At 44.2% G+C, this 27,474-nt stretch overlaps 1 protein-coding gene across 1 annotated transcript; it reads right to left on the bottom strand.

Annotated features, from left to right (window-relative positions):
- Nucleotides 1-12,232: 12,232 nt before the first annotated feature.
- On the bottom strand, nucleotides 12,233-16,543 carry LOC139257330 (C-X-C chemokine receptor type 4-like). The gene is made up of 2 exons (XM_070874436.1): nucleotides 16,453-16,543; nucleotides 12,233-14,501 (listed from the first exon to the last, which is right to left on the bottom strand). The coding sequence occupies exons 1-2, from the start codon at nucleotides 16,480-16,482 to the stop codon at nucleotides 13,428-13,430; spliced, it is 1,104 nt and encodes a 367-aa protein (XP_070730537.1). The 5' UTR covers nucleotides 16,483-16,543; the 3' UTR covers nucleotides 12,233-13,427.
- Between the last annotated feature and the right edge of the window lie 10,931 nt (nucleotides 16,544-27,474).

Here is a 27,474-nt window from a genome sequence, read left to right as displayed (position 1 = left end):
TGGGACCTTGTCAAAAGCCTTTTGAAAGCCCAAATACGCCATATCCACTGGTTCTCCCTTGTTCACTCTACTAGTTACATCCTCAAAAAATTCTAGAAGATTTGTCAAGCATGATTTCCTTTTCATAAATCCATGCTGACTTGGACCGATCCTGTCACTGCTTTCCAATGTGCTGCTATTACATCTTTAATAATTGTTTTCAACATTTTCTCCACTACCGATGTTAGGCTAACTGGTCTATAATTCCCTGTTTTTCTCTCTCCCTCCTTTTTAAAAAGTGGAGTTACATTAGCTACCCTTCAATCCATAGAAACTATAGAATGTTGGAAAATGACACCAACGCATCCACTATTTTTAGGGCCACTTCCTTAAGTACTCTAAGGGCACTGTAATGGCAGATAAAAGTGAAGTTTGCAAGTCAGAGCTTCATGCAGCGTTATGTGCACAACTGTTACAATCAATGTGACTTGCGATGAAGGAGCCTCATTCCTCCTTTTAATAATGCTGCCAATACCGCAATAGGTGTTAGGCCGGTAAGGATCAACTCCCCAAGGATCAGGACCTTGCGTTTTAATTTCTCACTGCAGACAAAAGCTGCAAGCCGTTTGTGGGAGGGGCCCAGGTACTTCTTCCATGTTGGACTTGGAATGATGGGCAGGGTGTCTGGGAAGACAATGGCCAAGGTAAGGTAATTCATCGCAGGTGATGAGCAAATGGAGAGTCCATTTATTAAGAAATGTGAACTCGTCAAGTGAACTGATCATTGAACGAGCCATTATCTGGATGAGATACCAGAACAATAGCAAGCCATTAAGCCCAGACCGCTCGAAAGCGAAATCCATCACTGGAAAATAGGAAACCTCGAAACAAAGGAAGAAAACTTTATTGAGCCAAAAAGAAGACAAACCCAGAGGAAGCCTCGAAACTTTATTCGGGCTGAAAGGGACGGAGAGTATGGGGGTATAAAAGAAGGCCATGTGGACACAGCTCGCTCTCTTGCCTCGCTGCTTCATTCTGCTTCGCCTCTACAAGAATCCAACCCTCCGTATGGGAAGGAGAGAAGAAACCAGAAGAAACACCTTTTCATCAGAAGAAGCAGCGAGTAAGCCAGCGAATCGGTGAGCATCATCTCTGCACACATATCTTTTAAGATCACAGCCATGGTGTGAGGGGGTATTGTGCGTTCTCCTACCCAAATTCTTAGGGGTTTTCAGGGGAGGTGTTAGACATGGGTACTTTGCATTAGGGGCCTGTTTAGATGGGCCAAACTATGTATTGTACTGCATTTGTTTGTTTTATACACCAGGGTGTGTGTGGTTTTACTAGGTGCAGGTGTGTGTGCTTTAACTTTAATAAAAGCATTGCCGCTTGAGACCAAGGTATTCGTTTGAGACCAAGGTATTAGTTCGTGACTCATTCATTTGTTCAGTACAGTAATCACTCCCAACTCTAGAACTATTGTAAAGTGGGGGTGCTTCGTAAACACCTAAGGGAAACCACTTACAGAATCTGGTGACTGCGGCAGGACCTGGATGTGCTGAACAGAGAGTTATGGAGGATATTAAGGCCAAGAGATCAGCAATGGGGGCTAGGATTTCCTCATCTACCTTTGGGAAAGTTAACGTAACACAACAGTGGTTACTAGACCTTTTGCAGGCTGAGAGTCCGGAGGACAAAGCTGCTGAGTGGATGGGTAGTAAGGAGCATAGAAAGGAAAAAGAAAAGGCTATTTGGCTCCTGTATCTGCAGAAGCAAGTCCAACTGCTTAGGGAGCAGGTTGGTAGACTTCAGGCAGAGCTCAAAGAGTCCGAGGAGCAGTCAGCCACAAGGGCCATGGTAGGAACGAGGCTTTTAGCTGAGCTGAGCGAAGAAAAGCAGGAGAGGCACACTCAGGAGGAAACCTCCCGTAACAAAAAGGAGTACCTGTAGTGTCAGGTAACAGAGGCCAAGCTCAATGAGCAGGTCGCACGGGAGGAGGCCCCTCATCTAGCAGGTAAAATAAACGGCCTGGAGGGGCAACTGAAGGATATTAAGACAGCGTATACGTTAGCCACCAGTAAGGGTTTTGAGAGTGGGAATCATGGGCTCTGCCAAGAGAAAATCCAAAGCTTGACCCACGCTCTATCCAAGGCCAAAGGAATGGTCTGCCTAATGGTCCCAGGGGAGGAGTCCTGGTGGACTGGGAAGAGGAAAGGGAAGAGAGTGAGGATTGGGAACCAGACAGGGACGCACGACCTCCGCCAGAGGCATCGGGACCCATGTATCCCATACGGCAGCAGAAATATGGTGCGCCCATAGACGGCCAAGGTCAGGCGGCGCTGAAAAGCGATTTTGTGGTCCCATTCACAACCCCACAGCTGCAAAATATGATTTCAGGGGTGCCCAAGCTTACCAACGAAGGAGACCCATCGGTCCACTTCACGGAGGTGGAACAGGTGGGAGGGATTAATGGGTGTAACGAAGCAGAGGTTCACAAGCTGCTATTATTTTCCCTGGAGGAAAAGATGTATCAGGCCCTATCGGCTGAAAGCAAGAGGGGGCAGGGAACCATAGAGGGCTTAAAGGAGGAAATCCTAAGAGCCATGGGTTACACCCAAGGTAGTCCATTCTCCAGGGTGGAAAGGATGCTGCAACTGGCTTTTGCGGACCAGCTCTGGCCGGTCTATAATAAAGCCTGTCATGGAGTACTGGACCGAGCGCATTTGCAGGGGGAACCAAGGAACCATTGGCTCAGGACCCTAGTGTCAAAGAGTTTGCCCCGGATAGGGTAAAGTCCGAGAACTGGTTTGACCTTGAGAATCTCCAGAACACGAAGGCCAATGCGTCACATGAGTCTGGCATTTAAGGCTGGTGTGGAGAAGGAGGTCAAACCAGTTAAAGGGAAGGCTCACGAGTTAAAGGCCAGTGAGGGTAGTAAAAAGGAATGGCGCCAGGAAGGAGGTAGCTCAGAGAGGGTTAGGACGTGCTTCGGGTGTGGGAAGCCAGGCCACTGGAGAGAGACTGCCCAGCCCTGAGGAAGGGGCAAGGCAAAGGGGATCCTCCAGGCCTAAGACAAAACCTGTTGAGGCGAAGGAACCGACCCCAGTCCAACGATCCCGAAGAGGTAAGTAATGCATTCCTAAGGTAATTGTGATTGTTTTTTCTTTTAATCTTTTTGCAATTTGTGTTGTGGTGGCGTGGGCAATGTTTTGGGGGCTTTTTTGTAGGGGTTTCCCTACCACCTCCCCCCGGGTGTCACTCGGAGCACCCCCGGCCTGGCTCTTTAGCTCGGGAGTTTCCCATCCTAACGTCCTAAGAGAGGTGTACAACGCCTCCCTTAGCGCTGCACCCCCTGACTTAGGGCCCAGCTGCCCAAACTTACCTATTGAGGCGCAAACTATTCCCAGGCGTTAACTTTCCCACTCTGCTGCCATTATCGCCCCAAAAACATCAAAGCCGAAAATGCAGCCCTAGATCTCCACATTCATAAATCAGCAATAAATCACAACTAACCAGCTAGACAGTCTGCCAATCTAACCAATCTAACCAGTTAGACAATCTGCCAATAGCAAACAAGCCAAAGGTGGGCAGAGCAAACGTTACAGGGACACCCTCAAAGCCTCCCTGAAAAAGTACAACATCCCCACCGACACCTGGGAGTCCCGGGCCAAAGACCGCCCTAAGTGGAGGAAGTGCATCCAGGAGGGCGCTGAGCATCTCGAGTCTCAACGCCAAGAGCATGCAGAAAACAAACATAGGCAGCGGAAAGAGCATGCTGCAAACATGTCCCATTCTCCCCTTCCCTCAACGACTATCTGTCCCACCTGTGACAGAGACTGTGGTTCTAGTATTGGACTGTACAGCCATCTAAGGACTCATTTTAAGAGTGGAAGACAGTCTTCCTCGATTCCGAGGGACTACCTATGATGATGATGATGTACAAGTAGCAGCAGAATCTAATCAAGAATCAGCAAACAGCAATCAAGAAATCAACTAGCAAGGAAGAGAAGGGAAATGAATAAAATCATTCAAATTATTTTTTTTGGGTGCCATTGTACTTAGCCAACTAAATGGACAAAGATTTAAGAAAAAAAGAACTTGCATTTATACAGCATCTTTCATGACCTCAGGATATCACAAAGTGCTTTACAGCCAATTAAGTACTTTTGAAGTGTAGTCACTGTTGTAATGTAGGAAACACGGCAGCCAATTTGCACACAGCAAGGTCCTACAAACAGCTATGGGATAATGACCAGATAATCTGTTTTTTTTAGTGATGCTGGTTGAGGGCTAAATATTGGCCAGGACACTGGGGAGAATTTCCCTGCTCTTCTTCCAATAGTCCTGTGGGATCTTTTACGTCTACCTGTTGTGGGAAATAGAATGGGGGTTGGAGGACGGAATGGGACCTTGCTTTAATGTCTCATCTGAAAGACAGCACCTCCAACAGTGCAACAGAACATTCTGAAATAAAATGAATTGTAATATAATGTCCAAAATCATAGAATGTCAAATAAATTCCGGTGCTTAAAGTCATCATCTTCATAGGCAGTCCCTTGAAATCAAGGAAGACTTGCTTCCACTCTAAAAGTGAGTTCTCAGGTAACTGTACCGTCCAATACAGGAATTACAGTCTCTGTCACAGGTGGGATAGACAGTCGTTGAAGGAAAGGGTGAGTGGGGAGTCTGGTTTGCTGCATGCTCCTTCCTCTGCCTGCGCATGTTTTCTGCATGCTCTCAGCGACGAGACTCGAGGTGCTCAGCGCCCTCCTGGATGCTCTTCCTCCACTTAGGATAGTTTGCTCATAATACACTGGATTCAGCCTCAGCCTTATCCAAATCTAATTTGAAGGGCTTTTATTCCAACAGTGAGGACCTCCCTCATTTTTCTCTGATGTTCTCCTTGAGGACCCATATCTCACCAGAGCAATATTTATGTCATTTGCCTGGTGTCTTCTTCTCATACAGAATTTCCCACAGTGCAATCTGTGCATTAACAGGATTTGAAGGGTGGAAGGGCATGTCCCCACAGGATTTGAGAGTTTATTTGTTTTTCCAAAAGACTTGTAAAGAAACTTGCGAATGCATTCTCAAACTTTTATTTCAGGCGAGTAAATTACATTGATACAAATATATTAACAATGGTGCTCTTCTGTTATGAACTTCTCACAGACAAATAACACCTGGGAACATGTGTAAATGGTTATTATGATTTCTTTGTTGACGGTTAGTAAAGAACATCCAAGAGATTGCTTATCGAGAATATATTGCTGTTTATTGATGTTGATTATCGAGGAAAACAATCTTTCTCTTTTGAACTATTTTTGTTTATTTATAAAGGTTAATGGGTAAGTTAACAAACTCACTGAAGTGCACTAAATGAGGAAATTGTGAACCCCAGCCCATAATGCTTTATTGTCCATCCATTTTAAGCAGCAGGAAATGTTTTACAGCAGCAACATAAAAACAGGAACTGGCTGACAATGGGTAAAGTAGTGTTAGAGTATCTAAGGGTGCTCCGACCCTGTTAGATAATCAAAACTAATCCAGGAGTGAACTCTGGTCCCGATTAAAGTTGTACGATACTTAGATCTTGTACGAGATGATCTCCGTTAGAAAGAGGTCCAGGTTTTGCTTGAAGGAATTCAGCGAATCAGCAGTCACTGCATAAACTAGCAGCCTGTACCACAAGTTCACTATTTTTGGAGAAAATAACCACCTCCTAACATCTAACTAGTTCTACCCTTACATAATTTGAGATTGTGATTCCTGGTCCTCCCTAATCTATTTAGTTGTAACAAACCATCTACACAAACATTGAATCCCTTCATCATTTTATAAACCTTGATCAAATCACCCCTAAGATTATGTAGAAGCCCAGCACTTTGTGACCTATCTTGGTTAATAAGATGCTTTAAACTGGAATTAATCTTGTGGCCCTCCTCTGCACCTTGAGGTAATGAGAGGTGATCTTATTGGAATGTATAAGATTCTGAGAGGGCTTGACAGGATAGATGCAGAGATGATGTTTCCCCTTGTGGGTGAATCTAGAACTAGGGGGCATAGTTTCAGAATAAAGGGTCGCCCATTTAAAACAGAAATGAGGAGAAATTTATTCTCTCAACGGGTCATGAATCTTTCAAATTCTGTACCCCAGAGAGCTGTGGAGGTTGAGTCATTGAATATAGGTAAGGAGGAGATAGACAGATTTTTGAATGATTAGAGAGTCAAGGATTATGGCGAGCGGGCAGGGAAGTGGAGTTGAGGCTAAGATCAGATCAGCCATGATCTTATTGAATGGCGGAGCAGGCTCGAGGGGCTGAATGGCCTACTCCTGCTCCTATTTCTTATGTTTCGTATGTTTCTTATGTTAAGGGTGCCATGAGCCATGTCTTCAGTGGATAGCCCTTGTCATCAAGCAGCCAGCTGGAAAGTCTGTTTGGAGGTGCAAAGAGCTGAGGGAGGGTGGACTGGCACATGACAAAAGAGTCATGGCAGCTGGCTGGGAATCTGGTGCACACATGCATGATGAGCTTACTATGGTTGCAGACAAATTGAACATTGAGGGACTGGAAGCCCTTCCGGTTGACAAAGACTCCTGAGTGATGATGGGATGCCCTGATGGCCACATGTGTGCAGCTGATGATGCTCTGCACCCATGGGAAGCCAGCCAGAGCAGCAAAGCTGAGCGCCCGCTCAGTAACAGTGGCGTCATCAGTGGCAACGCTGATACAATTGGCTGGCTTGACAAACAGGACATCGATGACCTGTATGATGCATCTGTGAGATAGACAGATTTTTGAATGATAAGGGAGTCAAGGGTTAAGGGGAGCAGGCAGGGAAGTGGAGTTGAGGCCAAGATCAGATCAGCCATCTTATTGAAAGGCGGAGCAGACTCGAGGGGCCAAATGGCCTACTCCTGCTCCTATTTCTTATGTTCTTATGTTCTTTCCAAAGCCTCAATATCACGCACGATATGAGGAGACCAAAACTGGATACAGCATTCTAACTGAGGCCAACCAAGGTCTTGTACAAGGACAAAATAACATTCTTTGTTTTCAGGTGCATTGTCCTGTAAATATAACCTAGCACCAGCACCCTATTCGCTCTAGATTTTGCTTTTCGGCATTGGTCATGAACCTTTGCACTAGAACGCCCAGATCACTTTCTTTCTCGACCAGCTTTAATTATTTTCCCTGAACGATGTATTCAGCATTCACCCTGCCCACATGCGTTGCATGACACTTAAATATAATTTGCTAGTCAAGGGTCCAAGCCCCCAGCACACCTTGATCCGTTTGTAGCAGTCAACCATCGTCTACAATCCTAAAGATATAATAGTATAGAGATGCTACTAAATATAAGTTGAGGGATATTGCTGATAAAATGTGAAAGGAACTTTACGCTCGATGCACTCCATGATCTGGGACTGTTACAAGGGTGTCAAAGTGGAAGTGTTGTCAATAACTGACATCCACATAAGGTTACCAAATAATGTGGAATCCTTATTTATTTTAAATGCGATTCCAAGGTTTTGACTGTTGGGTCAGTCACAGATAAAATTGAAGATAATTGAGTCAGACCCTGGGTCATTAGTATCACTGCACTTGCATGACTGATAATTAATTTCAGGAACAGCAACATCTTCTATGCCATTGAGTGTCTCTATTGCTCCTTGGAGCACAACTTTTTTAACCTCATCTGTACATCTGGCTTTTCTCTGGATGACTGGATTCTTCGGAAAGCCTTTTTCAAGGTTTGGTACAGGAGACTATTGGAGATTAAAATGTATAGGTCCCGACTTTGGTGGACATATGGCCCAGTACCGCCCGCCAGAATGCCCACATACCACCGAGAATTGGAAATTTTGTGGAAAAACAGCTGCATACCACCGACATACCGTCCGGCGCGACTTTGGTGACTGACATACCGCCGAGCAGTATGCACACCGTCCACCGACACTGAAGACCCGACATACCACTGAAAACTCCAACATTGATCACTAACCGCCGATGTACCACCCTGAAGCATACCGTTCTGGAAAACGGGCTTTTATGCTTAATAAAGTGGCCGGTAGTGCGTGGTGCGTTCATTTGGACATCGGGAGAAGCAGCAGCATTTGGAGATAAGCAGGAGCATTGGAGCAGAGCACTGCAGTTGTATTCACAAGAAAAAAGTCAATTTTAAAGGAAAGAAGGCTTTTTGGAGGGAAAGAGGGAATTCTGGAGATTATTTTGTTTATTCAAAAATGGGGAGAAATCGTGAAAAATCGGGAACACCAGAGAGAAGCAGTACCATTTGGAGGAGAACACTGAAGTTAGAGTAAGTGGCTTTAAATAGTCAGTTTAAAACAAAGAAGCAAAGCAGCAGCCTTTGAGTGCCTCACTCCTCCTTCTCACTGCCTCTCCTCACTGCCACTCTCTGAGTATGTGCAGGTGATCCTTGACCCCCGAAATCGTGGCGAAATATAAGTTTGGAGAAAAAAAACAATTTGCGCATGCGTAGTATGTCGCTATACCGTCGTTCTCCGGCACGACTCCACTCCGCCAGACTGCCCGGTGCGCAACGCTCGCACAACGTTGGCAGACCACCGAAAAGAGGACCAAAGTTGAGGCCTTATGTCTTCGCGGTGTGGCGACGGTGAAAAACGACAGACCACCGCAATATCACTGGGAACTCGGCGACCATTGGTAAGCACCGAAGTCAGGCCCATAGAATTGAAGTGGGTGAGGGAGGGGTGGGGGGGGGGGGGGAGAAATTGGATTAAAAATTGGTTTGCTGGGAGGAAACAGAGAGTAGGAGTTAAAGACAGTTTCTTAGAGTGGTGAGAAGTAGGTTGCGGTGCCACATGGGGGTTCTGTTTGCTGTGTACATTAATGATTTGGATATAGAGGGAGTGGTGTCCACCTTTGCAGACAATACTAAAATAGGAGACATAAGCTGCAAGGGGATATTGAAAAGATGATTGAATGAGAAAATTAAATAGTAAATGTATTCAATGGCAGTAAATTTGAGGTGGTACGTTTTGGTTACAAAAAGTAAAAGATATACTTTGAATGGGTGAAAAGCTGGGTGATGTGGAAGAACAGAGGGATTTGGGGTTTAAGGTCTTAAAGTCTTAAACCCCAAATCCCTCAATTGGATAAAGCCGCAAAAAAAACGTAATGGATACTGGGTGTTATGGAAATAAATATAGAGTATAAAAGTTGAGATGTAATGTTAAATCGATATAAAACCTTAGTAAGACAGTTGGAGTAACATGTGCAGTTTTGGACTCCACAATGTAGAAAGGATGTTGAGTTAATTGAGAGGGTACAGTGCAGTTTTGTTAGGATACTATTTGGCATGAGGAAACACAAATACAAGGCAAGACTTAAACATTTGGGATTATTTTTGTTCGAGCAGAAAAGATTAAGGGATGATTCGATCGAGGTGTTTAAAATTATGAAGGGTTGAGACAGAGTAGATAGAAACAGACGAGTAGAGCTGGACTTTCTGCGACACTTTAAATGGGCGATAGTGAGTCAGCAGCTCGTTTTACATCTCTCCCAATCTTTATTTCCATTGTCTTCCATTTATAATGAAGTGAAATGTATATTATTTATAAAAACATATTGCGTAGATCTTGACTTTGTGCGATCGTGCAAAACGCATGCTAGAGAGTCAGCAGCCTGGTTTACCTCTCTTGACGATTGGCTTCAACGCAGAGATGTAAAACGGCTGTCAACTGGCTATCACCCGTTTTATACTATCGCACAAAGTCAAGATCTACTCCACTGTTTCCAGTGATTGAGGGGTCGAGAACAAGTGGGCAGAGATAATTACATGTTCAAGATTTAAGACAGAGCAGCAGAATTTTTTTTTTTACACAGCGAAATGTGAGACTATGGGATGTGCTGTTGGAGTTAGTGCTTGAAGCAGAGACCGCGTCAACATTTAAGAATAGGTTAGGTAGTTGTTTGAAGGAAAAGATAATACAGGGATATGGGAACAGAGCGGGCACGTGGAATTAGGACTAGTGCTCATGTGAAGCATAAACGGACTGATTGGGCTAAACAACCTGTTGTAATTTCTATGCAATTCTATATAAAAGTTGCTGTAGCAGTTTTGCTGCTCAGGCTCAAACTCCTGGATATCTATCTGGTGTTCCACTGTCCCAGCAGAAGCAGACCATAGTCTTATTGGGAATATTTGGTCAACAATTTCTATATTTATCTTTTTAATCTTCATCTCAATTTTAAAAGAATTAAATCACCATAACATTAATTGCTGAATAGTTAGAATTGTCTTTGTGTTCAAAGGAAAAGTATGCTTACTATGAATTGCTAAAGAACTGTGACCAAATCCAGAATTGATGCCTAAATCAGTTTTCTGTGCGTATGGTTGAGATTCTCAGTAGCTAAGCAGCACAGATAAACTCAAGACTGATAAGTCAGTCCAAAATGACCAACACATGGAATAAAGATCTGGATGGAGTAATGAAGGCCACAAGAACGAAGGACAAAAAGGTGGAATCATGAATGAAATTATTGGATGCTGTGATAAAAATGATGGACCGTAGGTTCTTTCCGGAACATTCCTCATCTAAATCATCTTGGAATCTAGCTTGCATAACATGCTAGTTTCTGGAGAAAAGTAAAGGCTAGTTTTACATTGATGTGAAGCAGTTTTGGCTTCATTCCAACATAAACTGAGCTGTGTCGCTCAGGCGTGAAGTTGCTCCAATTGAATTTAGGTCTGACGTCACCTACAGGAGGTAGTTGTATGTTACTTCCCTTTGCACCTGCTGCAATATAACTCCACCTGCTGTGAAACAAAGTTCCCAAGTGGACCATTTGACTGCTTGAGATTGTTTAACATTTATTTGAAACCCTTTAAATATTTATGGCGCAGTGACAGTCCCGTAGGTCTTCAATATTAAAATGTAACCAACATTTGGATTCTGGTGATTAGGAGTTAAATTTCCCAGCCCAGAGATTGACATGGAATCAGCAGAATAATTTCAGTCTGTCAGCTCCCCATTATACCTGCCATATAACACCATTAATTGTTGTCCTTGGGTATTACAATTGGAAAAGCTGTGTACTAATTATTATTTTACATTGCAATTTATTGATATTTTTGCAAATCCTACTGTTTGATTATGTTTGGGGGAAAAGTAATGCTCGAAATAGTTTCTTTTAATGCAAATACCTCAGTTAATAACCAAGCTATGAAGAAAGTTGCTGTTTATCCGTTTGTTCAAATTTGTAATCAGCTGTGGAACCGCAGTTATAGTTGAATGAATTTTTAAAAAATGACTTGCATTTCTACATTGCCTTTCATGACCTCAGGACATCCCAAAGCGCTTTACAGTCAATCAAGTACTTTTGAAGTGTAGTCATTGTTGTAATAATAGAAATTCTGTGGGCCCAGAGAAAGCACGGGTCAGCCCACACTGCGATATGTATGCGCACTAGGTCCATGCAGCAGAGCTGGTCTCCAGTCGTCTTGGTTAATACTTGCCACTGGACCAAGACCTAGCTCTGTCAAGCCCGTGTGGTGGCTGGTGTGCAACGGCCACCACACGTTAAAAAAACCCACACACAGGCATCTTCCACCCTTCAGAATGTAGTTTGGGATCTGGAATATTAGGTCCTTAATTGAAACATCTGTGAACTCATCCCTTTTTGGCATGGAAGCAAGTCAACCTCGATACAAGGGACTGCCTATGATTAGAAATTCAGCAGCCAATTTGCACACAGCACGATCCCACAACCAGCAATGTGATAATGACCTGATAACCTGTTTTTTTGTGATAAATAATGGCCAGAATACCAGGGACAACATCCCATTCTCTTCTTCAAAATAATGCCATGGGATCTTTTACATCCACTTGAGAGCGCAGGTGGGGCCTCGGTTTAACTTCTACGAACAAACAAAATTAAAGAGATAAGATGATACTGAAATCCGCAGGACTCTCAGACCTTCTGGCCTGTGTCAGAGACTTTTCTGCATTGGAGGATTGTCAACTAAGCATTTTCCCCTAATTCCTGAGCATTAATGGGAGTAGAACCTCTGGCAACTGCAAATGAAAGACTGCATCTCCTGTCAGTGTTCCAGCAGGGTCCTGTTGCAATAAAACTAAATGTGAATATTGTGAAATGTGTGTATTATGTAGAAGCAACTCCAAGTTATCAGACTTAAGTTGTCAAAAGAAATACACCATAAAATTTCATATGAGAAACAATGCATTTATTTACATTATTTGCAGAAATACAAGTGCACTCAAATTCGCTTATTAGGGAATTCTGATCGACAAAATCCAGTTATATAGAGTTCTTAACAAGGTCCCAAATCAGTGATATGGATTGCTGATTATAAGCAACTGGTTTGTCCTCAGTCACAATACCATTTGTGATCAATTTACAAAATAAAGTGGAAATTTATACCAAGTAAAAAAAATTATTCGATAACACGCATTATTTACATCAGTGAAAATGACAGACATACACACTAAAAACTTCTGTTTCCCTGCTGCTGTCATTGAAAGTTGGCATACAGGTGCAGCAGGCGGTAAAGAAGGCAAATGGTATGTTGGTCTTCATAGCTAGGGGATTTGAGTATAGGAGCAGGGAGGTCTTACTGCAGTTCTACAGGGCCTTGGTGAGGCCTCACCTGGAATATTGTGTTCAATTTTTGGTCTCCTAATCTGAGGAAGGACATTCTTGCTATTGAGGGAGTGCAGCGAAGGTTCACCAGACTGATTCCCGGGATGGCCGGACTGACATATGAGGAGAGACTTGATCAGCTGGGCCTTTATAGATTGGAGTTTAGAAGGATGAGAGGGGATCTCATAGAAACATACAAGATTCTGACGGGACGGGACAGGTTAGATGCGGGTAGATTGTTCCCTATGTTGGGGGAAGTCCAGAACCAGGGGACACAGTCTTAGAATAAGGGGTAGGCCATTTAGGACTGAGATGAGGAGAAACTTCTTCACTTATTGAGTTGTTAACCTGTGGAATTCCCTGCCGCAGAGAGTTGTTGATGCCAGTTCATTGGATATATTCAAGAGGGAGTTAGATATGGCCCTTACGGCTAAAGGGATCAAGGGGTAAGGAGAGAAAGCAGGAAAGGGGTACTGAGGGAATGATCAACCATGATCTTATCGAATGGTGGTGCAGGCTCGAAGGACCGAATGGCCTACTCCTGCACCTGTTTTCTATGTTTCTATGTTTTCTTTACCGCATGTTTTAAAAACCATTTACAGAACAATAACCGAATGAAACAGAACAGCATAAAATGTGTGTATAAGGTTAAAAAGATTTAGAGACATAAATAACCCATTGTATAAATAGCAGATACAACATCAAAACAATACAAAGATACAAGCTTGAAAACTAGTAGTGAAAGCATTGATAAAACCTCGAATTAATGTGTTCTTTGATTTCACACACAGAATGAAGTTAGCAACTGGATTGAAGACTGGACGACTCTGACTCGGTGGAGACCGAGGGGTGGGTTCCTCGTCTGTCTCTGCTTTTCAGTTTTTTAAGAGAAGAACACCTGGTCCCAGAGTGATTGAAGACTCTTCGGGTGTAACTTTTGAAGTTGACCCCGACAAAGGCATACAAGATGGGATTCAAGCAGCAGTGGAAGAAGGCGATGGCTTCAGTGATCGCCATCGAAGTGACCACAACGTGCTCCATGTCGCAGGAATACTCGTTCCCCTTCATCAGCATCACAGTGTCGATGGAGATCACGACGTAAAAGGGCAGCCAGCAGGAGAAGAATGTGATGATCAGGATGATGGTGATTTTCAAGGCTTTGCGCTTCTGAAAGCCCGCGGAATGGGACAGTTTGGAGATGATGATGCAGTAGCAGATCAGGATGACCAGACCTGGCAGGACTAATCCCACCGCGATCTCTTGGATGCGGAAAACGATCCGCCAGGTCTGGTAATTTTCTTCTGGGTAAATGCGTTCGCACACCACCCGGTCCATGAGGTGTCTGGTCTTAGCAAAGACCATGTCGGGCACTGCCAGGAGAAATGCTGGCAGCCACACGCCCACGTACACCAACTGGTTCACCAAAATCTTCCGCGGTCCCGCACTGTCGGTTGCGTGCACGACCGCATAGTAGCGATCCAAGCTGATGAAAGCCAGGATTAACACGCTGCTGTACAGGTTAACCCTGTAGATGATGTGCACGATTTTGCACAGCGCCTCTCCAAAATACCAACTGTGGCTCACATCGATGGACCAGAACGGGAGGGTCAAAATAAAGAGCAGGTCAGCCACGGACAAGTGCAGCCTGTATTTGTCAGTCATGGTGCGGCATCTCCCGTGGTAGCCCATGATGATCACCACCAGGCCATTCCCAACGATTCCCAGCACAAACACCAGTGCGTAGACGCACGGGAAGAAGATGCTTTTGAAGTTGGGGTTTTCTCCATTGCACACCGCACCCTCTTCATACGTGTAGTTGTAAGCGTCGGTGTCACTGTAGTTGTAAGCGTCGGTGTCATTGTATTGAAGTAACTGTAACAATTTTAAAAAGGTTTGATTAAAAAAAGTACCAAAGCTGTTAGTTTGATTTATTTATTTAAAGCTGCACCATTCCCTTTCCAAGCAGACCACGTTTCCTGAACGTAGCTAGCAACAGCCGCACTCTAACCGACTGACTAGGAAGCAACTCAGACATTGACAAGTAAAAGACTTGCATTTATGTAGCGCCTTTCACAACCACAGGGTGTCCCAAAGTGCTTTACAGCCAATGTAAAGTGGGTAAGCGGCAACCAGTTTAGAGGCTCAGCAAACTCCCACAAACAGCAATATGATCATGACCAGATAATCTGTTTTGTGTTATGTTGGTTCAGGGACAATTATTGGCCAGGACACCAGGCTTCAAAATAATGCCATGGGATGTTTTACCTGAGAGAGCAGACAGGGCCTCAGTTTAACGCCTCATCCAAGGTAACAGCACTCACGAACAGTGCAGCATTGGAGTGTCAGCATAGATTAATGTGCTCAAGTTTCTGCAGCGGGACATGAACCCACGACCTTCTGACTCAGAGACGAGAGTGCTACCCACGGAGCCACAGCCGACACTGACGGTTTATTTCGAAACTTGATTAGGGGTTAGGCAGGCAGTTTTGATTTGCTGCTGCAGGTTTTGGGTTAAGCACGTTTAAAGCCGCGGCGAGTCACACTTGGTTTGCCACTTTCCAGTTAAACTCTGGGCGGTAAGCGTGCGAGAGGCGAGCGGCAGGAGCTGAGCCATACAAAGTTCCGCTCAAAGGCACCGGGTTCCACACTCTGGGCTGCCCCCAACTGATCGATGCAAAACGTCTCTTTCATTGGACGGTGGGGGATTTTTTTGAAAGGGAAATCACAGTAAATATACACAAATATACAGCAGGACTGATTCCCACTGGTTTCGCTGTACGCATCTCAGTGCACTGACTGATGTGGCGACCTCAGGGGGTTGCAGTCACTTTGTACAATATGAATCAACAACACAAAGGGCATCTTATTCCTTTCTTTGCTGCTTAACGCCCGCCCTGAACGGCTTATTTTAAAGCTGTTCGCGCTTGCTTGACTAAGAACGCCCACTGCGATTCAAGCCACGCGGTTTGCAGTTTCAGTTTTTGGGTGTTTACCCCATGCGAGTAATAATCAAAGTGCAAGGACATTCTGGGGAGATTTTGTGTTATGATTAGACTAACGGTTCTATATATTTGGCTTTTGGTGCGCAGATGAAAGGTCTCAAAATAAATAGTAAAATGTACCAATTCCACATCTTCTGCACTAAATGTAGCTGCAAGTGTGTGTGTGTATTTCCCTATAACGGAATACGTGACTGCAATAACAGTGAAACAAACCCCTGCTTTGAAGTAACTGCCCTTTTAAGATAAAATGCCAGCATTGCGATTGAACGCTGTCATTTCAAACTTTCCGCCTTCATGATTTCTTGGGTCCAAATCAAATTAATCGGACCATGCTGGTTTCAAAAGGCAAATTCTAAGAAAACGCGCGGCAAGATTAAAAAATACGGAACCAAATAGCGAGGCTAAAGGATCAAACCAATTATTGCAAAATGCATTTTCAAAACAATCACACACACAATCAGTTTGACTAAACATAAAAAACACACTGGAGAGAATAGTAAACATAAAAAAAATCTCAAAACTCTTGACTTCTCGCAAGTATTTTCAAAGACCTAAGAAATGATATATAGTTTTGTGGTAATGTTATTCCGATCATCCTTTGGATAGAGCCGTTTTATGTTCTCTGTACATAAATGCTTACTCTGCACAGTATGCACAGTGCATATAAACGCAAAAAAATTAAGGACATGTTCTAAATAAAGTCACAATTCTAACTTTTATAATTAAAAATACATTTGGTGCACAATTTATTGTTACCATTATTTACAGATAATAGAAATGGGAAAAGAGTGTATTTCAATAGTAACTAAAGTTTATCTTACCTGTTCGTCGACATCTACACTCTCAATCATACTGCGCGGTTCTCACTAAGGCTGGCTCCTATTGTGGTAGAAGTTGAGGTCTCGGTGAGTTCTGACTCTCTGAAGATCTTCGGCGAAGTTTTTAAACATAGCCAAATTTCCACTTGTGCCCGCGCATGCGCAAAACCAGAGCCAAGCCCACTTATCAACAGTCAACTGACAAAATTAATTGGAGCATTAAATTCAAGAACAACACCAATTAAAAAGTGCAACTGCTACAGATGCATTGAAAACAAGTATTATTTTATAGCTTCCGATGTTATGTATATAAATTCCACGATGGGGGAAGCGTGGAATGGCCAGTATAGCATTGTATTTAATGCAAATTTGCTTCTGAAAAAAATATTGCTATTACTTGTGTATGATTGAATAGCCTGCTGACACACGCTTTGATTGAGGTATCCGAACACTACTGCTGTCTGTGAAGCTGTAGTCCGGTAGGACTCTGTGACTTCAGGAGAGAAAGGAGAGACAGGAGGGAGGAGGAATTGGGGAAAATAATCCATTTTTGCCTTTTGCTAGTACCATTCATTCCCTCTTACATTTCGTTTTTGCATTTTTGGGGGTAATTTTATATTTCATTTTTCTATTTATTACATTTATTTTCTTTATCTGTTGCCTTCATCCCCTATCATTCATTCATCCTTGCTAGTTTAAAATCCTAGAAACACATCAGCACAAGACTGGACAGGTTAGATGCAGGAAGAATGTTCCCGATTTTGGGGAAGTCCAGAACCAGGGGTCACAGTCTAAGGATAAGGGGTAAGCCATTTAGGGCTGAGATGAGGAGAAACTTCTTCACTTAGAGTTGTTAACCTGTGGAATTCCCTACCGCAGAGAGTTGTTGATGCCAGTTCATTGGATATATTCAAGAGAGAGTTAGCTATTGCCCTTACGGCTAAAGAGATCAAAGGATATGGAGAGAAAGCAGGAAAGGGGTACTGAGGTGAACGATCAACCATGATCTTATTGAAAGGTGGTGCAGGCTCGAAGGGCTGAATGGCCTACTCCTGCACCTATTTTCTATGTTTCTATGCAGCTATTCATGGAGGAGCGGGAATAAACCTGGCCTTGCCAGAATCACCCACATCCCAAGAACAAATAAAATTGGGCCAAATTTTACTGTAACAGGGCATCTAACGGCATCTGCTTTCAATTAGACTTGCCATTGCACAGATAGATAGGTTTGCATAGCAAATTGCTGAAAGCGCGAGCTGATAACATTGCAGCGCGGGAAACTGGGCATCTGGGACCTGAGTTAAAAGGGAAAGCAACGGTATATCTCCTTAACCAATCAGATTGAAGGAATTTGAAATAAACAGCACAAGGACTAAGAAGGAAGTATAAATTAGAGTGGGCGAATTCAATGTCAAATTAGGAACAGACAGAGAAATAAAGAGAGGGAAAGAAAAATTGAATTAAGAGAATGAAAAATGACAAAGAAAAATAAAATTTTATAATTTTAAATTTAACATTTTTAAAAATCATAACACGTTACTATCAAAGGTTTAACGATCATACTGCACATTACCAGTTCAACTATTTTAGTTGTGCACTTTAAACAAATGCCCTCTGCAAGGGGGGGGGGGGCATATTACAAAATCATTTTTTTTTCCAGTGCCCCTTTTTTTGGGGGTGGGGGGTGGGATTTAGGGCACTAAAAACAGAAATTATACAAGTGCTTCCTGGCTAAAAGTGTGTGTGTGGGGGTGGGGGGGAGGCGGGGGCACTAAAACCAGAAAATTAAACAAATTAAACTTTAACCTTAAATGATCAAATTTAAATTTGGTTGCCGGAGGTGATGATGCACTCCAGTCCCTCCAGCGCCCACCTCTCGCGGAAGGCTGCGAGTGTACCGATGGACACTGCATGCTCCATCTCCAGGGACACCCTGGCTCGGATGTAACTGCGGAAGAGAGGCAGGCAGTCGGGTTGAACGACCCCCTCGACCGCCCGCTGCCTGGACCGGCTGATGGCCCCCTTGGCCATGCCCAGGAGCAGTCCTACGAGGAGGCCTTCCGCCCTGCCCGCTCCCCTCCACACAGGGTGCCCAAAGATCAGGAATGTGGGACTGAAGTGCAACCAGAATTTGAGGAACAGCCCCTTCAAATAATGGAACAGGGGCTGCAACCTCGCACATTTGATAAAAACATGGAACACGGACTCTTCCAGACAGCAGAAATTGCAGGCGGCCTGGGACCCCTTGAACCGACTTAAAAACTTATTGCACGGCACTGCTCCGTGCAACACCCTCCAGGCCAAGTCCCCAATAAATAGAGGGAGGACTCCCGCGTAGAGTGCACTCCATTGGGGACCCCCGCCTCCTCCGGACAGTAAGATGGTGCCATAACACTTTACTACCAGTCTCAGACTTCACACATGTAATAGTTAATTTTCAATGCCAGGGAGGTTGATTGGCAGTAATTAACAGTTAACACATCGTTAAAATGGTACCGAGACTGGCATGGACAAGGCTTAACTTTCTGTGCCGAGTTTAGTTCGTATCTACTACGCAAATAGAGCAACTTTATCCCAGTCAATGCAGTTCAATAGTGAGGCAGATAGCGAGATGCTGTTTACACAAAGCTAACGACTGAGTGGCGCAACTCGGATAGCAACGATTGGATATCTGAGTTCAACTGTGCCTCTGCCTGAAGTTGCTGTACCATTTGTGCATAAATAATGGCGAGCACCATTGGCCTCATTGTTATTTTGACAGGAAAATCTGGGCCATTATGTTTTTATTTCTCTTTTTAGACTTTTTCTTTCAAGCTATTTAATAGAACATTACTCTGTGGCTAAATATTGCAACCATATATATCAGTAGCCTGGCTTTATTTTAGAAAATAAGCCCATTGACAGGATTGTACGCACTGAATTCAGGGTTATTAGATTTAAAAATGCTTCAAGGTATTCTTTTGGGAAGTAGACAGGTGACCTTTGGCCTATTCCTGCCTTGAAAGGTCACCATGTTACTATATGACACAAGAGGATCCTCTAACAGTGCACCCATTCAGAATCATCAGCAACGGTGCATCTGTTCTCTTTCTGGAGCTATTGCTGAGCTGCCACTTGTTTTAGACTTAAAAATGTTTAAAAAATATTATTTACAAAGCTCCTCTATAAAGCCCTGCAAACAACATTGGAGTCTTCTTGGAATTCCTTGAAGTATACTGATATAAAACCATTGGTAACTGCTTTCAGTTTCTTTGGCTGTATTTGCTATTTTTCGTTGCTAGTACTTATTCAAAATTACCTTCTTTAAATCTTTCAGTGTAAATTTTAATTGATTTTACTTTTATTGCCTTCCTTTATTTTTTAAAGCATAATTTATTATAATGTATTAATAATTATATGAACTTTGAACTTGGTTAAATGTTATAAACCTACTAGCCCTATTAAATAATATAATCCATACTCTGTTCTTCCAAAGCTGCTGTCAGTGATCCCTTATTATTTGTTGCCAGTAAATTATGTATATCAATTTTCCAATAGTGTAATCATTTGTTACTTTGAGAATTCTCTTTGTAATATGATTACATTTGCAGTAATATCACTGGCTTCTTTGACAACCTTCTCTTATTTGTGGTTGATCTCTTTTCTAGAGGTCAAGCAGATGTTTTGACATTAAAATGGCAACCACAGTCATTGAAAGTGCCCCGTGCATACCATGGCAAGATCGTTTTTCTCTGTCTTGCCTGTAGGGTGTGCTATTCCTTGGGTGAAAGTAGTCTGAGACTGGTAGTAAAGTGTTATGGCTCTGTAGTACGTACATGTGTTGTAACAATTTCAAGTGATGATTGCAATCAGGCAAAAGTTTGGGTTGAAATTTTAAGGGCTGTGTTTTCACAATGATTTTATTATATCACAACTATTCAAGGGCTGCTAATAATTTACAGAATATAGAAAGGCAAAATACAGTGACACTTTTAAAAATCTTTCTTGTTGGATTCTGTCAGAAGATAATTTAAATTTATTTTTCTTATCTTAATATTTCCACATACCACACATCATCATCATCATCATCATCATAAGCAGTCCCTCGGGATTGAGGAAGACTTGCTGCCACTCTTAGTATGAGTTCTTAGGTGGCTGTACAGTCCAATATGAGAACCACAGTTTCTGTCACAGGTGGGACAGAAAGGACAGGCCTCCATCAATATTATGCAACAACAACAGCTTGCATTTATGTAACGCCTTTAATGTAGCAAAGCATCCCAAGTCAATATTATAGGTTAGATAAAAATTAAAAGCAGAAAACAAGTAAGATGCATAGCAGATTGATCAGTATCTGAAAGATTGAAAAAAAGAATTTCTCCTGCCTTATTGGACCAGGTGTGATAAAGGAATACATCTCACAGGAGAACCTTTTCTTTTCTCTTTCAGATGTTGAGCAATGTGCCATGCTTTTCCAGTCTGCCTTTTTATTTCAGATTTTAAGCATTAATGATTTTTCTCTTTAATTCACTATTGAGCTGGTGCAAGGGTCATAACCTCAGGATTATCACCCGAAGAACAAAGGGAGAAGTTAGAAGACATTTTTCACACAGAGGGTTATTAGAATATAGATTATTATACCACAAGTAATTATTGAGGCAGAGGTTTTAAGATAATTTAAAAATGAATTGATAAATATTTGAAAATGAATAATATGAAAGGAGACAGGGAAATAGAATTGGGTCAAAGGCAGAGTCTCGAGTGAGGAGATCTTCGAAGTGCTCCTTCCAGCGGGCCCTGACTGCCTCGGTGTCCTTGATGAGTGTTTCCCCATTCTTGGTCACCAGCGGGGTTGGGTCTTCGGTGTTTGGACCGTAGGTGGCCTTGACTGCGATGAAGAATCCTCCTGTATCTCCTGTGCTTTCTCCATCCACCACCTGTTCTTTAGGTCCCGGGTTTTTTGTTGGACCTCAGCCTTGAACCGCCTGTAATGCTACTTTGCTGCTCCCAAGTTGGGTTGTTGTTTAAGGCTCAGAAATGCCCTGCACTTGCGGTCTGTTAGCTCTTGGATCTCCTGGTCATTCTCATCAAACCAGTCCTGGTGTTTCCTGGTTGAGTGACCGAGTGTCTCTTTGCAGGCGCTGGTTATGGAGGCCTGCATGGCAGACCAAGCTCTGTGGGCATTCTGTGTCTCAGGGTCATCAAGACACGCCAGGTTAGCTGTGAGGCGCTGACTGTATAGGGCTCTCTTAGCTGGGTCCTTAAGTGCCCCGGCATTGACTTTTTTGCAACACTGCTTCTGCTGCCCCCTCCGCTTTGGGGCTATGTTGATGTCAATGATGGATCGGATTAGGCAGTGGTCCGTCCAGCAGTTGTCAGCTCCTGTCATGGCGCGGGTGATGCACACATCCTTGCGAACCCTGGCTCAGACATTGACATAGTCGAGCAGGTGCCAATGTTTGGAGCAAGGATGTTGCCACGATGCCTTGCATTTGTTCCTCTGGTGGAACATGGTGTTGGTAATGACGAGTTCATATTCTCGACATTTTGTCAGGAGTAGGGTACCGCTGAAGTTGGCTTTCCCTACCCCCTCTCTGCCAATCGCGCCTCCCCAGAGGTCTGTGTCCTTGCCGACTCTGGCGTTGAAGTCATCGAGGAGGATCAGTTTGTCACCCGCAGGGATGCAGGACAGGGATTTTTCGAGGTTGAAGTAAAAACCTTCTTTGGACTCATCTGTTGCATCGAGTGTTGGGGCATACGCACTGATGACTGTGGCGCATTGATAGAACATAGAAACATAGAAAATAGGTGCAAGAGTAGGCCATTCGGCCCTTTGAGCCTGCACCGCCAATCAAAGAGTTCATGGCTGAACATGCAACTTCAGTACCCCATTCCTGCTTTCTCGCCATACCCCTTGATCCCCCTAGTAGTAAGGACTACATCTAACTCCTTTTTGAATATATTTAGTGAATTGGCCTCAACAACTTTCTGTGGTAGGGAATTCCACAGGTTCACCACTCTCTGGGTGAAGAAGTTTCTCCTCATCTCAGTCCTAAATGGCTTACCCCTTATCCGTAGACTGTGACCCCTGGTTCTGGACTTCCCCAACATTGGGAACATTCTTCCTGCATCTAACCTGTCTAAACTCCACCATCTCCTCTTGCTCATTTGTGAGTTATGAGGTACCAGGTGACAACACTGCTCGATCTCTTGTGGGATCCACCGAGGTGTGCATATCAGCGCTGGTGCTGGGTGCGCTTATGTCTGCTGACAGTGCACTCTCAGAACCTGGACGCTCCTCTGTGAAGTCATTTTCCTCTTCCTTCTGGACAATGGGGGGTGGGGGGGGGGGGAGGAGGGGGAGGGTGGTCTTGAAGGACCTGTGGGAGAGTAAGAGAATAAAGAAATGATTTAGAAATGTCATATCAAGAATGGGTAATGATACCATTATGCACATGATGGGGTTACTAGCCACCAGGTGGTGCGACTGTCGGAGGTCATTGGGCTATACGCACATGTGTGCGGTCAAGGTATAAAAAGCAAGGCATCATGTAATGTATTCACTTTGGGCCCGGTTCGTACCTGTGTTAGTTTACAGTATTCAGTCTATCGAGTTATTACATACATAACATTTGGCGACGAGGTAACTTAAGAACCTTCGCATGCACATATGAGCACAATTAGAATTCTGGAGAGATTTGTGGAGGGAGAGGACTGGGCAAATTTTGTAGCTTGCCTGGACCAGTACTTCATGGCCAACAAAATAGAGGAACCCACTGATGCAGTTAGGTGCAGGGCGGTCTTCTTCACGGTCCAAATATCTATGGACTCAAAAGAATTTTCTCTCACCTGCAAGACCAATGGACAAGGACTATGAGGAATTGTGTGCTCTGGTACGTGACCATCTCAAACCAGAAGAAGGCATCATTATCTCACGATATCAATCCTACAAGCACGTTCGTTCTGAGGGCCAGGATGTGTCGGAATTCGTTGCCGACCTAAGACGTCTAGCTGAACCGTGTAAGTTCAAAAACACATTGGGAGACATGCTGCGGGACTTCTTTGTAATCGGCATCAACCACGAGGTGATTCTATATAAGCTACTGGTGGCGGAGACGCTGGATCTGAGCAAGGCCATCATGATTGCCCAGGCATTCATGACGACAGACAAAAACTTAAAGCAGATATCATAAAAAAATCGGAACTCGGCAAGCACTGTAAACAAGATTATATCATCATTTGGCAGAGCTACGTATGACAGGACCTACTCGACTGCGTATGCGAAACCTGTGGCTACCCAAAGTCTGCCAACGGGAATGAATCTGATTTCACCGTGTTGGCATTGTGGGGGCAATCATCGGCCTCATCAGTGTCGGTTTAAACAGTACATTTGTAAAGACTGTTCGAGATTGGGGCATCTCCAGCGCATGTGTCCGCAACTGAGCAAGCATGCTGCGACACACCACGTGGAGGATGATGACCAGTATAGCGCGGATCCGGATATGCAATCCGAGATATCAGAGGAGGAAGTGTATGGACTGTATTCATTCCTAAGAAAGAGCCAACCGATAATGATTAATGTGAAACTTAACGGTGTGCCGGTACTGATGGAATTGGACACGGGTGCGAGTCAATCAATAATGAGCCAGAGGACATTCGACAAGCTATGGGACACTAAGGCTATGAGGCCTAAGCTGAGTCCAATCAATGGCAAGTTGCGTAAGTACACTAAAGAACTCATAACGGTAATTGGCAGTGCGGTAGTCAAGGGTCGTATGATGGTGCGGTTCATGATTTACAGTTATGGATTGTTCCAGGCAATGGTCCAACGCTGTTCGGCAGGAATTGACTAGAAAAAATCAAATGGAATTGGAACGATATCAAAGCGTTGTCGTCGGAGGATGTTATTCCATGTGCTCAAGTGCTGAGCAAGTTCCCTCGCTGTTTCAACCAGGCATCGGCAAATTCACGAGAGCCAAGGTGCAGATCCACGTGGACTCGGATGCAAGACCCATCCATCATAAAGCTCGGGCGGTTTCGTACATGATGAGGGAGAAGGTCAAAATCGAACTGGACAGACTCCAGCGTGAAGGGGTCATATCATCGGTCGAATTTAACGAATGGGCCAGCCCCATTGTTCCTGTGTTGAAGAATGATGGCACTGTCAGGATTTCTGGAGACTACAAGGTTCCGATCAACCGAGTTTCGAAACAGGATCAATACCCATTACCGAAAGCTGGTGACCTGTTTGCAACGCTAGCCGGGGGGAAGTCGTTTACTAAACTGGATCTGATGTCGGCCTACATGACACAGGAGCTGGTCGAGACATCGAAGAAACTTATGTGCATCAACACTCAGAAAGGACTGTTTATCTACAACAGGTGTCCTTTCAGAGTTCGCTCGGTTGCAGCCATATTTCAGAGGAACATGGAGAGTCTACTGAAGTCCGTCCCTAGAACTGTCGTGTCCCAAGATGACATCCTGGTCGTGATACCGCCGAACATCTAAACAACCTGGAAGAGGTTCTACATCATCTGGACAAAGTGGGACTCAGACTGAAATGTTCGAAGTGCGTCTTCATGACACCGGAAATCAAATTCCTGGGGAGGAAAATTGCTGCTGACAGCATCAGGCCGATGGACTCGAAAACCAAGGCCTTCAAAAATGCACCCAAGCCTCAGAATGTGGCGGAGCTACGTTCGTTCCTTGGTCTACTCAACTACTAATTGCCTACCTAGATTGAGCACTTTATTAGAGCCACTGCACATGCTGCTAGGAAAAGGCGACAACTGGGTTTGAGGTGCATCTCAAGAGAGAGCTTTTGAGAAAGCTACTAATCTGCTTTGCTCTAACAAGCTGTTGGTATATTATGATCCGTGTAAGTGTCTAGTGTTGGCCTGTGATGCTTCGTCAAATGGAGTTGGTTGCGTGCTCCAACAAGCTACTGAGTCGGGTAAACTACAACCTGTTGCGTATGCTTCTAAAAGTTTGTCAAAGGTAGAAAAAGAAGCATTAGCCTGTGTGTATGAGAAAAAGATGCATCAGGACATGTTTGGTCTTTGGTTTGAACTGGAAACAGATCACAAGCCATTCATTTCATTGTTTTCGGAAAACAAAGGTATCAATACCAATGCATCGTCCCACATCCAGAGGTGGGTGCTGACATTATTTGCCTATGATTATGTAATTCACCATAGATCTGGCACTGAGCCGTCTGCCATTGCCTACACCGGAGGTGGAGACGCCACAACCTGCAGACCTACTGTTAGTCATGGATGCTTTTGAAAGTGAAAGAACCCTGTCACGGCTCAACAAGACCAGACCTGGACCAGCCAGGACCCGATATTATTGGTTGTGAAATGTTGTGTCCTCAGTGGTGATTGATCTGCCATACCCAAGCACATGGGTGATGAGACCAAACCTTACAACCGTCGCAAAGACAAACTATCCATTCAGTCAGATTGATTACTGTGGGGTAATTGTGTTGTTATGCCTAAGAAAGGCAGAGAGAAATTTGTACATAATCTACATCCTGATATTGTCATGATGAAAGCCATTGCCAGGTCTCATGTATGGTGGCCTGGAATTGACTCTGATCTGGAATCATGTGTGCATCAGTGCAACACTTGCATGTAGCTAAGTAAAGCACCAGCGGAATCGCCGCTGAGTCTGTGGTCGTGGCCATCTAAACCATGGTCCAGGATCCACATCGACTTTGCAGGTCCCTTCCTGGGAAAGATGTTTTTAGTTGTGGTGGATGCATATTCCAAGTGGATAGAGTGTATATTCATGTCATCCAGTACATCCACAGCTACCATTGAGAGCCTTCGTGTCATGTTTGCCACTCATGGTCTGCCCGACATCGTTGTAAGCGACAACGGACCTTGCTTCACTAGTCTGGAGTTTCAAGAGTTCATGAAACTCAATGGTATCAAACATGTGTGGTCAGCACCATTCAACCCCGCATCTAATGGTCAAGCAGAGCGTGCTGTCCAAATCATCAAGCAGAGTATGAAACGTGTAACTCAAGGTTCACTGCAGACTCGCTTGTCACGCATATTGCTTAGTTACAGGACAAGACCTCACACGCTTACCGGGGTCCCCCCTGCTGAACTATTGATGAAGCGAGGTGTCAAGACCAAGCTCCCTCTTGTCCACCCTGACTTGAACGATCATGTTGAATACAGATGTCAAAGTCACAGTAGTATCATGATCGCGCTGCTGTGCCACGCGACATTTCTGTTAACGATCTTGTGCATGTACTAAATTATGGTCAAGGTCCCAAGTGGATCGCCGGTACTGTTACAGCCAAGGAGGGTAACAGAGTGTTTATTGTCAAGCTCAAGAATGGGCAAACATGCAGGAAACATATTGATCAGATAAAGCTGCGGATGAACCGGAACAGTCTGAGGAAGACACAATCAGTGACCAACCAACCTACCCTCAGTCATCAGAGGACACCGCTGTCATCAATGAATCTGGACTTTCAATCCCTGACATGATCATTGCCATTCCCATCAGATCGGCTACCCAGCCCCCAGTCGTAACAGACTCAGAACGCTTGCCCAAGGCTGGAGTTGAGCTGAGACGATCAACTTGGGAGCGGAAAGCCCCGGACCGTCTCAATTTGTAAAAAGACTGTTACTAATATCTTAAAGGGGGATATTGTCTTGTATGCATGCTTGGGGTTACTAGCCACCAGGTGGCGCCACTGTCGGAGGTCATTGGGCTGTACGCACGTGTGTGCAGTCCAGGTATAAAAGGCAAGCCATCATGTAATGTATTTACTTTGGGCCCGAATAAAGCAGAACCAGGTTCGCACCTGTGTTAGTTTACAGTATTCAGTCTATCGAGTTATTACATACATAACAATGACCATTCACTGGCTGCTGACATCAGTCCCCATATGAGTGACTGCTGTATGCCATGTGGCTGTATGAGATGTAAGTCTGTCACCAGGTTGCTGAGCTGTCCCCCTCTCTCACTCTCCCACCGTCAGCTGCTCTGCAACTCTTGAGATGTCGATTGCGACCTCCTCTGCTGCAG

The sequence above is a fragment of the Pristiophorus japonicus genome, chromosome 3, assembly GCF_044704955.1.
Source record: "Pristiophorus japonicus isolate sPriJap1 chromosome 3, sPriJap1.hap1, whole genome shotgun sequence".
NCBI lineage: Eukaryota > Metazoa > Chordata > Chondrichthyes > Pristiophoridae > Pristiophorus > Pristiophorus japonicus.
The sequence above is the reverse complement of the archived record's forward strand: the minus strand, read 5'-3'. Positions and strand labels throughout refer to the sequence as shown.

Excerpts from the sequence above, each read along its gene's own strand:
- LOC139257330 (XM_070874436.1), bottom strand. The coding sequence starts at position 16,482 with ATGATTGAGAGTGTAGATGTCGACGAACAG. Across the intron at positions 14,502-16,452 it reads GTGTAGATGTCGACGAACAG|TTACTTCAATACAATGACAC; the intron begins GTAAGATAAACT and ends AAATTGTTACAG.